At 46.6% G+C, this 16879-nt stretch overlaps 1 protein-coding gene across 12 annotated transcripts in view; it reads right to left on the reverse strand.

The window, feature by feature from the left end:
- SLC4A4 (solute carrier family 4 member 4) overlaps nt 1-16879 on the reverse strand; it is a 378301-nt gene that overhangs the window by 324110 nt on the left and 37312 nt on the right. For 5 of the 12 annotated variants that reach the window (XM_089301672.1, XM_089301671.1, XM_089301675.1 and 2 more), the window contains exon 2: nt 2052-2125. In XM_089301672.1, coding sequence (XP_089157798.1) covers nt 2052-2124 — 73 coding nt within the window. In that variant the 5' untranslated portion in view covers nt 2125. 12 annotated transcript variants of the gene reach the window in all.

A 16879-nucleotide genomic window follows, 5' to 3' on the forward strand; every position in this document is an offset into this window, starting at 1 on the left:
GCCATTGCAGTCAATTGGAGAGTGAACCACTGGATGGAAGATTCTCCCTTTCTCTCTCTCTCTCTCTCTCTCTCTCTCTCTCTCTCTCTGCCTCTCCTCTCTCTGTGTAACTCTGACTTTCAAATAAAATAAATAAATCTTTAAAAAAAAAAAGAGGACATGAATCTCTCCACTAAATAATGACATCATAAGCAACCAGCCTATAGGGTCTCCAGATCCATCAATGGGCAGCTAATTCAGCATGCCTGGAAAGAAATGTAATCAGGCTCAGGCTCCAAACAACATGAAAGACAGTCACTGAAAAGAGGGCTGTGAGAACGGGGAAAATGCACAAAATGCACATGGCCAGCTCAATCAGCACAAAGCCAACACACCTCTTGAATTTTACAGACATTTCTCCCAACTTTGGTTGTCTTTTTGGTTCTCCTCAGACTACTCATTTATAATGTGGTCTTAATCCTGTGCTTGAAATTCAAGGGAAATACTTGAGAAAACACACTTCTTAGTCAAAGCATTAATAAACTGTGTATTATATCCTATTGCAGTGTGGTGTCGTCAACTCTACAGACCTTACAAACTGGAGAAGTGATTTCTATCTCCTGTGAACTTAGCTAGAACATTATTCTCAAAGGAAAACACACACACACACAGGATATCTCATTCCTAAGCTTTTTCTGCTTTAATTGTCCTAGAACTATAGGATATTTTTTATATGCACCTGCTATGACTTCAATACTCTCCTCTTCCCCTGGACAGTGGGACAGTGACAGAGTCACTATGAAGATTTAATATCATGGGTTGCAAAAATCTTAAGAAAAAGGTTTAACTATTTTGCTTTCACCAACTTGACATTTTCCCACAGTCATGTTGTAAAAATGCAAGGAACCCATAAAACAATATGAAAGAAAATACTGTAGTTTCCGTTTTCCTAAGAAAGTAGGCATCAGATTCTTATTACTCAGTCTCCAGAGCATAAATGCAGGAAGTGGGGGTGGGGGAACGTTCCAGTCCTCCAACACGGGCAGAAGAAATGACTACAGAAACAGGAGCGCCAGCACAACAGCAAGCCTGTTCGGACTGTCCCGGGTGATACAGGAGCATCACCTGCGGGGAAGCCAGGTTCTGGTCATGCACTCCAGAACACACCACACCCACCTCTTTTTGCCAAGTTCTTGGTATGTACTAAATGCCTACCCAATACCCAGACTTGAGTCTCAAAGCATAAATTAATTATCTCACAGGTGACTTTAAGGAGTGGAATGATCACATGGTTTAACTGCACACTTCATTAACTTTGGGTACTATTATAAGTTTATTGTATAAAATCACATTATAAATATCAATAACTTTGTATATGCCTTCATATAATTACTTTAATATCTATTTCTTAAGCCTTGCCTTCTCACCATCGTTCATCCCACACTACAGATAGGTCAAGAGACAAGAGAAAGGAAAACCGCACGAAAGCAAGTAGCACCAGCTAAAATATAACTCTTCTTCAGCTTTTATGACACTGGGGAACATTAGCAAAAGGATTCCTGGAGGCTTTTTAAGTTAAAAACTGCTTGTCCACCTTTCCTGAGAATCCTCCCTGACAGCCACACTTGACAGCCTCAGCTTAGATCCATTTTTTCTGCAAGTGTTGTATCATCCTCTCTCAGTAATGGTCATTTCAATACCCAGCAAGCTGCAGGAAAGAATATGAGGTGCTGCCAGATAAACTTAAATAAATCTAGCAATTTCTCTGAATTAATCATTTAACATTATCTAGTAAAATATTTCTTTTTTGATGGAGAGGCACAACACAGGCACCTGCCTCAAAATAAGATGCTTTTTTGTTAAGCCAAGCAAGACCACATTGATTCGAATTCTGAGGGTCTGAGGAAGTTCTTAAAATTGCTGTTAAAGTACCATGCAGAGGTCAATGAAACCCCATAAAAAAGCCTCGGTTTTTAACCTAAAAACTTTAAGATATGTAAAATATACACATGCCATTACCTAGAGACCTATGGATACAAATATTTACTTGCCCAGACCAACAGAGAGCTCACCTTCTACTTCTTCTTCATCACACACATGCTTGAGGAAGGAAGCCCCTCTGTCCAGGACAGCTTCATCCTCCATCCTATAGTAATAAAAAAGAAAAAAAGAATGCTCAGACTTCTCCTGGAGCGAGCCACCTGAAGCAGCCCAGCTTCTGGGCAGGTCCACCTGCAGGCTGGTGTTCATGGTAACAGGACAGGCTCTCTCTCTTTGGTGTCTGCCACTCCTTCACACAGCTCCTCTGCTCTGCTGCTCGAGAATACGCCGGCCACACATAGCTTCAGTTCTAACCTTGACAGGACACCCACATGGACAGGTGAGAGAAAAGCACCCTGATCCTGCAGGCTGGGTTTTGGGTACTCTCCCCCTTGGGGTTTGCAAAAACCACAAAAAAAAAGAAGAAGATAAAAGCCAAAACAAACAAAAAAATACCAAGAGAGGAAGTTTGGTGTGTCTGGAGTGCTCGTGATGATCGTTTGTGGAAATTCAGCTTCAGTGCTTAGCTCTTTAAACACCCACTGCATCCAATGTATACCCTCTCACACACACATGCACGCCCACCCACATGCGGAGAGCGACAGGGAGTTAGGCTAATGCACAGTGGGAGCCTAGCTTGCAGCCAGCCTCTTAATACCAGCACAGCCCAGTATTCTCTGTTGAGTGGCAAGCTTTGAGTCACATGTTGGCCTTACGGAAATCTGACATCTGAGGATTATCCAGCAACCCGGCTTCGGCAAGAGGCACATATACACGCCACCCATTCATTCACTTTCCGCATTCTTATCACACGTCTCTCTCTAAGGATATCTTCCCTGTTAACTCTTCCTTGAAGGGCACGAAGTTCTTCGTTTTGTAACAACATTATGCTGTCCTCCTGTCTCCTTACATAATAGGATCTACTCTGCAATTTCATCTGCTAAATAAGATCTCAGACTCCATCCAAGGAAAGAGAGCATTTCTGCAGCCTCCCGAGCCCAATAGGTTTTTGGTTTACAAGATGAGTTGAGGTTTATTTCCATACTCTGTGGCTGCTTTTCGTTGTGTTAACTTTGATATACAGAATTCTATGAACTCTATTTATAGTGAAAGCAAAAAGAAATTCTGAATTGCTCAAACGCTCCTTGTGTAGAACCGGGCAAGAAACAAAGAACTTTCTCTGGGGACAGCTGCTCCATGTCATACTGTACATGAGCCCTGCCAGAGAGCCAAATGTTCACTCTGTGGTCTATTCATCCAGCTATAGACTCAGGCACCGAATAGAAGTAGGTCGGTTTTCCGCAGTGCCTGTACAATGTGTGCTTCGGCTATTTGTTACAATCCATATGAATGTTACTGAACCTCATCTCAGTTTAGAAATATATCCATTAGCAACCATCTCAGCATAAAAAGTCAGAAACAGAATGTCAGGTAGCCCCAGGTTTTAAAAAATTTAGGTAGACCATTTGGCAGTTGTAGCACCTACAGCAAAATTGCTAACTTTTATGAGCCTTGGTGTGTCTACCTCTGAAATAAATGGACATGTTAATATCATGTAAATAATATCAATCCTGCATTGGTACAGCACAGTAATATCAACCTTGCATTGAGTGCTTTGAGAGTCCAATTAAGTGATAAATGTATCTAAACGCACTCAGCTCATTGCAGGACCTCCCATTAACTACATGGTTAGTAAACACAAGCTTCCTTCCTTTCTTCTTATCTACCCTGACAACCACTGGTAGACAGTGCCATCAAGAAACTCATTATCTTTGGATGCTTGCAGGATTTCTAATGTCAGGGGCATGAGTCTTAGATTTAATAGTTCATCCATATATCTAAACCTTTCCTTCTCTGTACCCAAGCTACAACTATAAACTGCATGCAAACAGGATATGGATGAGCCATCAGGATTATACTGGAAAAGAAAATGCCTTGAAGACTTGAGAAGTCACTTACCAACCTCTCTGAGCCTCAAATTCCCAAGAAGATTTAATCAGACAACATAGTCATTGATTCAGCAAATATTTATTCAGTGCCTATTGTGTTTCTGGCATTATTTAGAGCGACAGGAATGCATCTCTGAATATGACAAAGTTCCTGAAAAACTAATCATCAACAGACAAACAAGGTAACCTCAGCATCAAAGTCTCTGCAGAAAACATGGTGAGGCAGGAAGCTACCTGGCGGAGCGTAGATCTGATGAGGCTTCCGAGGACGTGACATGTGAGCTGAGACAAGACAGCGGGGAGGATCTGGCCACATTCCCACAGAGGGGAAAAGCTGGGGGCAGAGCATGCCAAGCAAAAGGAACAGCAAGTGCAAAGGCCCTGAGATGGGATCAAGTTCCAAGAACAGAAAGAAGATCAGGTCAGCTCTGGAGAGAACTGGTGCATGGCCCGCCGTGGTCAGGAGTTGGGATTACAGGTGTTACGGGAGCCACTGAAGAGTTTTAAGATAGAAAGTGGCTTGAAATGCTTTACCCGTTTAAAGAAACACTCTGGCTGCTACATGGAAAATGGGTGGTCAGGGGACAAGGAAAATTAAACAACTACTACAAGAGCCCATGGAAGGCTGTGGGAGAAACAGCTAGGGAGGAATCGAGAGTTCTCTTTGAACATATTAAGGCTGAAATGCTTATTTTTACAAAGAAAAAGGATCTCTCAGGTACACAACTGGATGTCCAAGTCTGGAAACGAGGAGCTGAGGGGTAAGGAAAAAACTAGAGAATCAAAGGCGGAGCTGAGACTTCAAGCAATTACGAGATGAGATCATCCAGGAAGAAAACGTGCCCATGGAGTAGCAGACCTCAGATCAAGTGCTGAGCTTGCCAGCACCTGAGTAGAGGAACAGAAACAGTCAGTGAGGCGAGAGCAAAGCTGGGCAAGAAGGAAGTCAAGGAAGTCATGCAAAGAGACAGGACCGCCGCTTGAAGGCTGAGAAAGATGGAGACCGCAAAGTGAGGCTTGGATCTGGTAATATGGAAACCCCTGATGACCATGACCGAAGCATCTGAGGAATACCACAGCACAGTGGGAGACACAGTTCTCCCTTCCGTTTCCTCCACTGGGTCACTCAGGAAACAGAGTGCCTACTACGTGTCAGGCACACAGGCAGTCAGATGCAGTGCAGAGCAAGGCTGACCAAGGTTCTGGTCAAGCGCATCTGCCTTCTCAGAGACCTCAGAGGAGAGGTGGCATTTGTATGACACAGACGAAGGGGACAGCTTAATGGGGATATTTTCTTTAAAGACTTCAGAGACACAATATCCTGGAGCCCTAAATGACTGCTTCCCTTCTGGAAAACCAAGAGAAGTCTAGCTCACATGTAGTCTCAGGGTTAACTCTTTCCTGTTTAGCTGCCAATGGGATGCAACACAATTTCACTGATTACATCATTTTATCACCCCAGCATTAATCAAGTTGGCTCTAAACCCTCTTGTAGTTTCTTTGCATATTCCTCAATGAAATGCTTAGCCCTTGTTCCTATGCCCTTCCCACAACTGCATGCAACAACTAAAGGGGAGGTGAAAGAGGGAAGGCCAGTAACAACGGGGAAGACAGTAGAAGAGTGAATGCCCAAGCCTGCTTCCCAGGCTGAGAAAGCCACGCAGCCCCCCTGAGGCACTGCTGCTGTCTCCCACCTGAGTTAGAGTCCAAGTGCACACTGGTGCCTTCCTGGGCTCTTCAATGCGCGTTTCACCTTGCCTCCAACAGGGAGCATAGCAGACAACCAGAAACTTGGTTCTTTGTGATGGACATACAGAACATCAGGAAAGCAGCCTCTTCTTGGTAGGAAAGTGAAAGGGGGTGACTGAAAACAAACCCTGCACACCCACAGCAGACTTGGCCAGGACAGCCCTCACGCCTCCTCCATGGCCTGGGCAGCCTGGCGCACCTGGGCTGCTGCACCAACTACTGGGATTTCACAGCTGTAGAGGCCTGTGTCCCTTCACCTCAAATCCCCTCATCAGTTGCTGGGTATTATTAGTAAGACAGAGATATCTCCTGAAATGACCATCTGACCCAACCGGTTTCCCTCTCTGCTAGCAGGAAGAAGTTAACTCATGTCCTTCATCCCAAATCCATCCTCACAACATTGCTCTCACATGGCCTGCATTTGCTGAAAACAAAGCAGGGAAGACCCGTGCTTCGCAACAGCTCCCTGCGTGGCTGTGGCTCACATCACCAGCTTGAGGCAAAGTTCAGAATAGATTTGGAAGCCTCTCCCAGCATCACGGGGATAAGGGTCACACCAGTCAGTACAAAATCCTCCAGTGCCCATCCTGCCCTCCTGCAGCAGAGGCTCTGACAGTAGGAGGTAACCCCCTCCTGCACAAGTCCACACCCAAAGCAGGCTTTGTCTTGTTCTCCATTCAGTTGGGGACACTGAAATGATTTAACTAGAACACATGTCAGATCCGCTGCCAAGCGGACCGGCTTTCACCAGCCGTCCTAATCACCAAGCAGGCCGGCAAGGGTGACTTAAGCCTGGCACGAGAAACATTTGTGCAAAATTGTCAGCCACTGGGCCTCGAGCACCCATCGACATTCCACCCCTCTGAGTTCCCACCCTCGAGCCCACGCCAACTGCCAACGTGCTCACCAGCCAGTCCCCACGGCACAAGCAGCTGCCACTCAGCCAGTCAGCACGTGGCAGGCCGCCAGCACACAAGCGTCCCAGGGCTGCTAAAGGTTGAAGGTCTTCGGGTGTGCTAGCCTTTAGACTAGCCTCACTTGCCCTCCCACCTCCCTCACACCCTGCCTCCCAGGGTAGCGGTGCACTGGTCTCTATGGCAACAGCCTCTGGTTTCAGGTTAGAACTTTACACAGTGCAGGGCTCCTCCTAGCCCAAGGCTATTGCAGAAGGATGCATTAGCCAGAGGCTGCTGCAAAAGTGGAGACACCTGTTTCCTTGCCACCTCAGCATTGCAGCTGCAAAATCCCAGCAAGCACAGACCTGATCCCCCAGGCAAACAGAACAGACCCTCCAACCTTGCTTTGCTGGTGGCTGCAAAGGGAGTTCCCTTCTGGGCTGTCACTCCAAATCCAGAGCCAGCCTGTTCTCTTGCACACCCTACTCTCCACAGAGGTACACCACACGAGGATCAAATTAATAGCAGGGCTTTCGCCTCCTTCCAAAAAGGCATCGGGGTGGCCCCCAAGGGAGCAGCAAGGCTCCAGTCTGTAACACATCCCGACCAGAGTCTGACATAGCTGCTTCTTTCTATGCACACAGCTTAAAGTTTCTGAGATCTTCTTGTGTTTCCTCCACCCATCCCACTTGATCCTGACTAGGTTGGTCTGTTTACCACATCCAGGGAACCCCAGCATAATCACTTTACGACAGCTTCCCTAAGTACAGCAGATGTTTAAATAGTTCTTTACACACATGCCCTCACACGCGCTAGTGGGACGCATGCAGGGGCGTGCACAAATACTAGGAAGTGAGGAGTTCTGTTATCATTAGCCACGGCTGCCATGAGAACTGTATTTCCAGTGTCTAGGAGGGCCTTGACCTGAGGACTAAGAGGTGTTAATCTTGATCAGGCCTTGACCTGAGGAATAAGAAGTGTTAATCTCAAGTCTCGGAGCTCAAAGGAAGGCTGGCGCTGCAGCTCGGCTGGCCTTGGACCTGAAGGAAAGCAAAAATCAACACTGCACAGGTCTTTCTCAGGAGCTGCACAGAATGCAACAGTCAGTACTGACATCGAAAATGAGAAACCCAGGTGCACATCTCGGAGTTCTGTGCCCCATTCAAACCACTGCTAAGAAGCAGCGAACCATTTTCATCCTAAGCCATTTGCAAACGTGATGCTTTCTTTTAAAGCTTTTTTTTAAAACTTCACAGCATTTTACTGGCACTCTTGCTGTTTTGCAAAACATGTTGTCCACATTTTCAAATGTCCACAGAAAGAACAAGACACTCCCAGCCACAGGCGACAGCAAGCAGGAGCTTCCGTGGCTGCAAGGTGCACTGCCATCTTTTGGCAACATGCGTTCACTGCAGGGGACCAGAGGGTATGGGCTAGGAAAAGGACCAGCGGTCCCCTGCCAAACCTCTTAACCCTGCAGGAAGCACGGGACAAGGCAGCTGCTGGCTTTGCTCTGCAGACTGCTGGGGGAAAGAGACATCGGTGCTGCAAAACTGACAAGCATGACTAATGGCAGAGGCGACTCCGGGAGATCAGAGGGCAACAAAGGGAAGCAAATCCCCTTCCCAGGGTTCAGGAGCTCTCTAATCAGCCTGGAAATTTACACAGGCCCAGGGCCAGGGGGAAGCAGCCCCACATGAAATCAAAGTGAGAACTGGATAAAAGGTACAAAAGCAAGGCAGAGCAGAATCATGCCAAACACTATTCTGGATTTATGAACTATATTAAAAGTACATTTGCACTCCTGGGCACTCATCCCAGAGAAATGAAAACTGAGGTTCACACAAAAACCTGTACACGATTGTTCCCAGCACTGGCGTTCTTTAGAGTGGCCACAACCTAGAATTAGTCCAGAAGTCTTTCAACAGGTGAATGTTAAAGCAACTACGGTACAACCACGCCATAGAATGCCACTCAGCAATGAAAAGCAATGGACTATTGATTCGTTCAACACCCCTAGCGGAGCGCCAGGGAATAATTCTGAGCTAAAAAGCTAATGTGGCAGGTTACATCCCTATGATGCCAATTACGAGATATCTGTGAAACCACTACATTTTAGAAGGACAGATTAGTAGGTGCCAAGGGTTAGAGATGGGGTAGCGGTGTCTGTGGTTACAAAAGGACAACATAAAGTGTTCCTGTGTTATTGGTTCTGTTCAATAGCTTATCTGTGGTAATGTATGCATGAATTTACATGAATTATAAAACCATATAGAATTTAATGTGTAACAGAGAAACAAGTGCATGCAAAACCGAGGAAAGTTGAAAAAGTTCAATGAATTGTCTCAATGCCATTTATCCTGGCTATGACACTTTTTGTAGTTTTCTACGATGCGAACATTGGGGAAAACTGGCAAAATGAGTTTTTTCTTCCTATGCACAAGTATTTCCTCTGTATTTTCTCTCAAATATGTATTTGAATCTGTAACAATCTCAAAAGTTTCACTGAAAAACAGTAATAGCTCATTTGTAAGTCTCTTTTTAAAATATCCCAAGAAACATTATTTTACATTCAGGTGAAGAAGCTGGTTCCTCAACACACGTGCAGAATTGGCCAAAGCTGAGTGAAACCCCAGAGGAGCCCTTCAACCAGTGTGACCTTGGGAAAGTTCATTAACTTTCCCAGTGCAGTGTCTTTTAAAATGAGCCTACAATACTTAAGAAGTTGGGTTAGGGTACTTAATAAGCTCCTGAAGAAAATAATTAAATTTGGCGACACGTAAATCTGAAAGTCACCTGGCCCGAGGAATACAACACATGATTAATAGTCCTATACACTCGGACTCTTGAGCAAATGTGTGGAAGTCTCAGCTGCAGAGAGCAGAGACAGAGTGCCACTCCGGCTCCCAGGATCCAACGCTCCCATGGCATCTTGTCCTTGCTGGGCAAGGTTTCCTACACGCTGTCCTCAGACTGCTCAGGCACAGAAGACAAGAAAAGACCTGGCTGCAGGATGGGCACAAGGACCCTGGGGTGAGGAAGGCCTGTCAGCCCATGGGAAGTAACAGGTGAATGAGGCGTTGGAGGGAGGGCACTGTGTGTGCTGGAAGGAGGGCGGCTCCTGTGACCCCTCAAGACATTCCCCCAGCCCCACAGTCCCCCAGCCCCACAGTCCCCACGCCGGGGCACACACTGTTGCACTTCTGGGAGGGGCCTCCTCATGTGCTTCCACACCCCCACGTGCTGCTGAGAATTTCACGGCAGAAGAGTCTCATCCCTACATCAGAAATACAGCACTTTATGGGGCTGGCATTGTGACCCAGCAGGTAAAGCTGCAGCCTGACACCGGCATCCCCTTTGAGCGCTGGTTCAAGTCCCAGCTGCTCTACTTCTGATCCAGCTCCCTGCTAATGCACCTGGGAAAGCATTAGAAGAGAGATTCTGCACCCACATGGGAGACCTGGATGAAGCTCCTGGCTCCTGGCTCCTGGCTTCACCCTGGCCCAGCCCTGACCATTGCAGCTGTTTGGGGAGTGAACCAGCAGTTGGAAGATCTCTCTCTCTCTCTGTGTCTCCCCTTCTCTATCTCTGCCACTCTGCCTTTTAAATAAACAAATACATTTTTTAAAAAATGAAACAAAATAAGAACTTATGATTCATTAGATATTACTTTGTTCTCTCATCTGGATTTTAAAGTATTTTTGGGGAAAAATATGCCCAGCCCCGCCGTTGCAGCCATCTGGGGAGTGAACCAGCAGATGGAAGAATTCTTTCTCTCTGCCTCTTCCTCTCTGTAACTCCATCTTCCATCTTTAAAATAAATAAATACATCCTTAAGCCAAAAAAAAAAAAAAAAAAAAGAAAAGAAAATCAAGCACTCTGCCCTCAGAGTTTTCTCTGAGGTTTTGCTGTTAGGGACAGGAAGCAGACACCCTTCGAAACATCCAATTGCAACCGCCCCTCTTCAAGGGCTCTTGTGTGAAAATCCTGAGAGGGGTCAGGCAAGGTAAAATGGCTGGGACTTGCTCCTGTGGGAGGGCACAACTGTCCTCTGCCCCTCCTTCCCCACCACCAGCTGCTCCCCAGCTGGGGGCCAGACCCCAATGAACGGAGAGTGAAGAAAGAGCAGAGGGAGGAGGGCAGGACCCCATGGGGTAGTAATGAGGAAAAGAAATGGATGAAAACCTCTCCTGCAGTGCAGGTGAAGGGAAGCTCTGGTGAGGTCAGGCGTGGAGTGGGCGGAGATGGCCGGATCCCCATCTGCCTTCCCACATGCCCCCCAACCCAGCCCTTAGCAAAGCACAGTTTAGTATCTGTTCCCTTTTGAGGACCAACCAGTGGTTCTTCAGATACGGAACATGAAGTCCAAACTGCTCAACATGGAATTTTTTTTAAATGTTTACTTATTTTTCATTTTTAATGTTTACTTGAAAGGCAGAGATGGAGACAGAGTGAGAAATCTTCCATCCACTGATTCAGTCTCCAAATGCCTGCAACAAATAGGGCTGGGGCTGGGAGCCAGGAGCCCAAAACTGCATCTGGGTCTCTCATGTGGAAGACAGGGCCTCTGGCGCCTCAGTCATCACCTCCTGCCACCCAGGATGCAGGAAGCTGAGTAGGAAGCAGACTAGCTGGGGCTCCAATCAGCATTCAGATATGCGATCCAGGCACCGAAGCAGCAGCTTAACCCAGTGCGCAACCCTGCCTGCCCCTCACCATGGAATTTAAGGCTTGTTCCAAGCTTTTCCACACTTAGTTACCACCAACTCCCACACCACACTATTCCCTGACCAGCCCACCATGCCTCTGTGTACATGCGGTTTCCTGTCATTAACACATCATTCTACTTAATCCTTTCTTCAAGACCCAGCTCAGGCCTCGCCAGATCCCTCTCAATACTCTCCATCCCTTCGCTAATCAGAGCTCTGCTCCTTGCTCTGCACTCCACTGGCTCCCTGCTTCACTGTAGCACCTCACGGGGCAACCATCACCATGACACAACACCCTGACGGTAGGTACACATATCATGGCAGCTGTCATCACCACATCATGAGATTTTTGAAGACAGATAAGCATTTTCTATAGCTTTTCTACCTCTGGTGTTAAACACAGTAACTGCACATGGTAAGTGCTTACTAAAGGTTGACAAATGAATTGATCAACCAACCAATCAATCAGTGAAGGGTGGAAACAGGGAGGGGTATACATGTTTGCTACTAAATGCATCTCTAAGTCTGAAAGTCCTGAATGTATTTTTCCAAACATGGGGCATGGATCCCATACACAAAGAAAATTTCAAATGACTGAAGCAACACTGGTTTGCTCCGAAGCTGGGTTGAAGGGGCAGGAAGGTCAGGAATGGGAACTACATTGTCCTCAATGAAAGATGTTATGACTGTGGATGAATTAAGGAATTTGTCCAGGATAATTCTATCTAATTTTCTCTTGATAGCTAACCCTAGATCTTAGCCTCACCTGGGCTGTATGTAGTGATGCACTATAATATGTAGTAATGAAACTAAACGGGCCGGCATAGCAGGTAAAGCCACTGCCTGCAATGCCAGCATCCTATATGGGTGCCAGTTCACATCCCAGCTGCTCCACTTCCATTCCAGCTCTCTGCTGTGGCCCGGGAGGGCAGTGGAGGATGGCCCAAGTGCTTAGGCCTCTGCACCCATGTGGGAGACCCAGAGGAAGCTCCTGGCTCCTAGCTTCGAAGCAGCGCAGCTCTGGCTGTTGCAGACAATTGGGGAGTGAACCAGCAGATGGAAGACCTCTCTCTCTCTCTCTCTCTCTCTGCCTCTCCTCTCTCTCTGTGTTAACTCTGGCTTTCAAATAAATAAATCTTAAAAAAAAAAAGGAGTTAAATGCAGATAAGAATTCTTGCCTGCTTTAGAAGAAATTAAGAGTTACCTGGAATTGTTAAAGGTTCTGATTAAATATTTGTTCAAAAGCAGATGAATGAATGAACATTCAAATAAACTGCAGAGGGGCTGGTGTTGTGGCCTAGCAGGTTAAGCTACTGCCTATAGCACCAGCGTCCTATATGGGTGCTGATTTGAGTCCTGGCTGCTCCACTTCTGATCCAGTTAATGCACCTGGGAAAGCACTGGAAGATGGCCCACCTGCTTGGGTCCCTGCACCTACATGAGAGACCAGGAAGAAGCTCCTGGCTCCTGGCTTCAGCCTGGCCCGGACCTGGCTGTTGGTAGCCATTTGGGAAATGATCCAGAGGATGGAAGATCTCAATCTCTCTCTCTCTCTCTCTCTCTCTCTCTCTCTGCCTCTTTCTCTCTCTCAGTAACTCTACTTTTAAAATAAAAATAAATAAATCTTCTTTAAAAATAGGGGGTATAGCTCAATGGCAGAGCATTTGACTGCATAAAAAAATAAAAATACATTGCAGCATAAGTTGCTTTAAACACCCAGAAGCAGTATGAGAAGTGAAGAGAAAACTCAATTTTGCTCCTCAGGCCTGCAATGGGACGAATTTAACTTTATGATGTGTTCAGGTAAAGAAGCTGGATGAAAGCTACCTGCCAAGGAAATTGAAATGCAAAATGGCAACATAAACTTTAAACTCTAGAAATTTTAGCTTAACTTTACATTTCTACATGGCCAACAGTAACTGATAAGTAGTAATTAATCCACAAAAACTGAAACCCATGGTTTACTCACAGTTTTAGACTATGACTCTGTGTACACTTACTGTAGATTTTTATGAAAGACAGAGGCAGAGAGAGAAGTCCTGTATCTTCTGGTTCACTCCCCAAATGCTTGCAGACAGCCAGGTCTGGGCAAAAGCCAAAGCCAGGAGCCGGGAACCCCACCCGGGTTTCCTACATAGGGGGCAGAAGCCCAAGTACTCGGGCCACCTTCCCTGTCTTCCCAGATGCACTAGCAGGAAGTTGGACTGTAAGCAGAGCAGCCGGTAGTCAAACCAGGATGCCAGTGCTGCAAGCAGCAGCTTAACTGGCTGTGCCACAGACTGGCCTCTTTCCTGTGGATTGCATAGGAATATCTAATTCAGGGCAGGCTGCAGGTGGACAGGAATGTGAGCGCAGGAGCTTGTTCCAGGACACAGAGCTGAGAGTCCGCTGGAGGAGACCTGATCAGACACCGCCTCTGCCCTCCCCACCTCTTACACACAGAGCTAAGAATGAGAAAGTGCCTTCCCAGCTTGATTCAGCAGGGCAGCCGTACTGCTCACATTCTACATCCTCACCACCACCTGTGGCAGGGACGAGGCCCCTGGCATTTGGTACCATCTGTGCTCTGCAGCAGCGTAGAAGCTGTGCATCCTGCCCTTGTTATCCGTCCTGGACACTGTCAGATTCCTTCTGACTGGCTCAGTTAACAGGACAGGGCCAAAGTCTTCAGAGAAAAGATTTTATTTGTTTTGAAAGAGTTACAGAGAGAAGTAGAGAGAGAGGTCTTCCATCTGCTGGCTCATTCCCTAAATGGTCACAATGGCTGGAGCTGAACCTATCTGAAGCCAGGAACCAGGAGCTTCTTTCTGGGTCTCCCATGTAGGTGAAGGGGCCCAAGGACTTGGGCCATCCTTTGCTGCTTTCCCAGATGCATTAGCAGGGAGCTAGATCAGAAGTGGAGCATCTGGGACTCGAACCACCACCCATATGGGATGCCAGCACTGCAGGCAGTGGCTTTACCCAGTACGCCACAGTGTTGGCCCCCAATATATAGTTGTTGTTGTTGTTGTTAAGATCTATTTCTTTATTTGAAAGGCAGAGTTACAAAGAGGCAGAGGCAGAGAGAACGAGAGAGAGATCCTCCATCTGCTGGTTCACTCCTCAAATGGCCGCAATGGCCGGAGGTGGGCCAATCCAAAGCCAGGAGCCAGAAACCTCTTCCCAGCCTCCCTTGTGGGCACAGGGGCTGAAGGACTTGGGCCATCTTTCACTGCTTTCCCAGGCCGTAGCAGAGAGTTGGATTGGAAGTGGAGCAGCCGGGACTTGAACCAGTGTCCATAAGGGATGCCAGCTCTGCAGGTGCTGGCTTTACTCACTAGTCCACAGCAACGGCACAAACCTCATGTATACTTCTAAGAACAAAATGATACTTCCCATCCTGCACTTTGTCCCTCCTTGCCTTTCATTCTCCCTCTGCTCTCCTTTCTTATTTTTTCAAATAATTTTTCTGGGCCCGGCGCCGTAGCTCACTTGGCTAATCCTCTGGCTGTGGTGCTGGCATCCCATATGGGTACTGGATTCTGTCCCAGTTGCTCCTTTTCCAGTCCAGCTCTCTGCTGTGCCCCAGGAAGGCAGTGGAGGATGGCCCAAGTGCTTGGACCCCTGCACCCGCATGGGAGACCGGGAGGAAGCACCTGGCTCCTGGCTTCGGATTGGCGCAGTGCCGACTGTGGCAGCCATTTGGGGGGTGACCCAACAGAAGGAGGACCTTTCTCTCTGTATCTCTCTGTAAGTCTACCTGTCAAATAAATACATAAATAAAAATAAAAAATAAATAAATAAATTTTTCCAATGACATGCTTTCAATTTACTTTATAATCGCAAGCCTGATCCTCTGCTAAAGATTCAACAAGTAGTCAACAGAAAAACCACTGCTCCTCAGGATCACAGGCAAGGGCCAGAAATGAGAACCAGATCTCAAAATGTCAATTTCACTCATATACATGTTTTCACTGTATATATTAGTTACCACAAATCAGGGAAAGCATACGGTATTTGTCTTTTAGAGACTGGCTTATTTCACTACGCATAATGGCCCCCAATCATATCCATTTTGTTGTAAAAGACAGGATTTTGTTCTTTTTATGGCTGAGTAGTATTCCATTGTGTATATATACCACAATTTCAAACTATTTATCTGCTGGTGGACATCTGAGTTGATTCCATATCTTAGTTATTAGGAATTGAGACCAGCCCACAATTTCAAATACTCTACTGCACCCCTTCATAATTAACCATGCCCAGAAATATTTTTACATAATTCTAAACTTGAATACACCTTCTTAAAATTTCAAACTTTATTACCTACACTCACATTCTTTCTTATGTTGATGTCCTACTGGCCAAAAGTTGAACATCCCTCTCATGAAGTCTACCAAAGTCAAGGTCCTTGTCTTTATGCAGCAAACTTAGCAAGCAGTCACTGTGTGCCAGCCACTTTACAAATTAATCCACTTAACGACCACAACAGTCCAACGAGGAATTACTGCTGATCATCATCACAGACGCACAAGGAGATTAAGTGACTGGCCTGAACAATCACACAGCTAATAACTGTCAAGTTCAAATCTAAACCCAGGTAGCCTGGCTCCAAAGTCTATGCTCTTCACCATGGAAGTCCTGCTACCCTTCTTCAGCTCAGCTGATGGATCCAGACAAACTCTCTAGGGGCCAGGTCACAAACATGAGATAGACCTTTGGTGAAAGAGCAAAGAATCACTAGAATACCCCAAGAGCCCAGAGATCCTTCACAGTCAGGAAATTTCACCTCCCCAGACCTGTTTTGGAAATGCCCAAACTTGCAGACATGCCTGTAGCATAGACTCTCGGAGATACCATGGGTGAAGAGCAACTCGATAAGTTTCCGGACTCTCTAGGAAATGAAGGCAACCCAGACACCTGAGGCGTGGGGGGTGAACCTCACCCAACTTGGTCTGGGTTCATCACATGGGGCTCTACAAGAACACAACCTAGGGGCCAGTGTCGTGACACAGTGAGTTAAGCAACCATCTGCAATGCCAGAATCCCATATGGGCACTGGTCCAAGTCCTGACTGCTCCACTTCCATTCCATCTCCCTTCTGATACACTTGGGAAAGCAAGAGAAGATGGACAAAGTACTTGGGTTCCTGCCATCTACATTAAAGATCCAGATGGCCTTCCAGGTCCCTGGCTTCAGTCTCCTCCAGCCCTGGCTGTTGTGGTTATTTGGGAAGTGAACTAGCAGACAGAAGATCCCTCTCTCTTTCTCTCTCTCTCTCGCACTCTCGCTCTCGCTCTTGCTCTCTCACTCTGGCTCTCTCTCTCTTCCCCTCCTACTGTCTCTCCTCTTATCTTTGTAACTCTGCCTTCAAATAAATAAAATAAATCCTATATTTAACAAAAATGCATACACACAACTGGTACATGGGATGACCCCACTCAGCCACCAGCAAAATGCTGAAATCCCAGTTGCTCGGTTCACAAGGATCTCCGGCGTCAAAGCCAGCAAAAGCGTCATACCCCACGTAGGCTGCCCCACGCAAGCCAAGATGACTTGGATCTCATCAACTCGACAA

This window comes from Oryctolagus cuniculus, chromosome 8, assembly GCF_051225735.1.
Source record: "Oryctolagus cuniculus isolate XC-2025 breed Fujian yellow rabbit chromosome 8, ASM5122573v1, whole genome shotgun sequence".
Lineage (NCBI taxonomy): Eukaryota > Metazoa > Chordata > Mammalia > Lagomorpha > Leporidae > Oryctolagus > Oryctolagus cuniculus.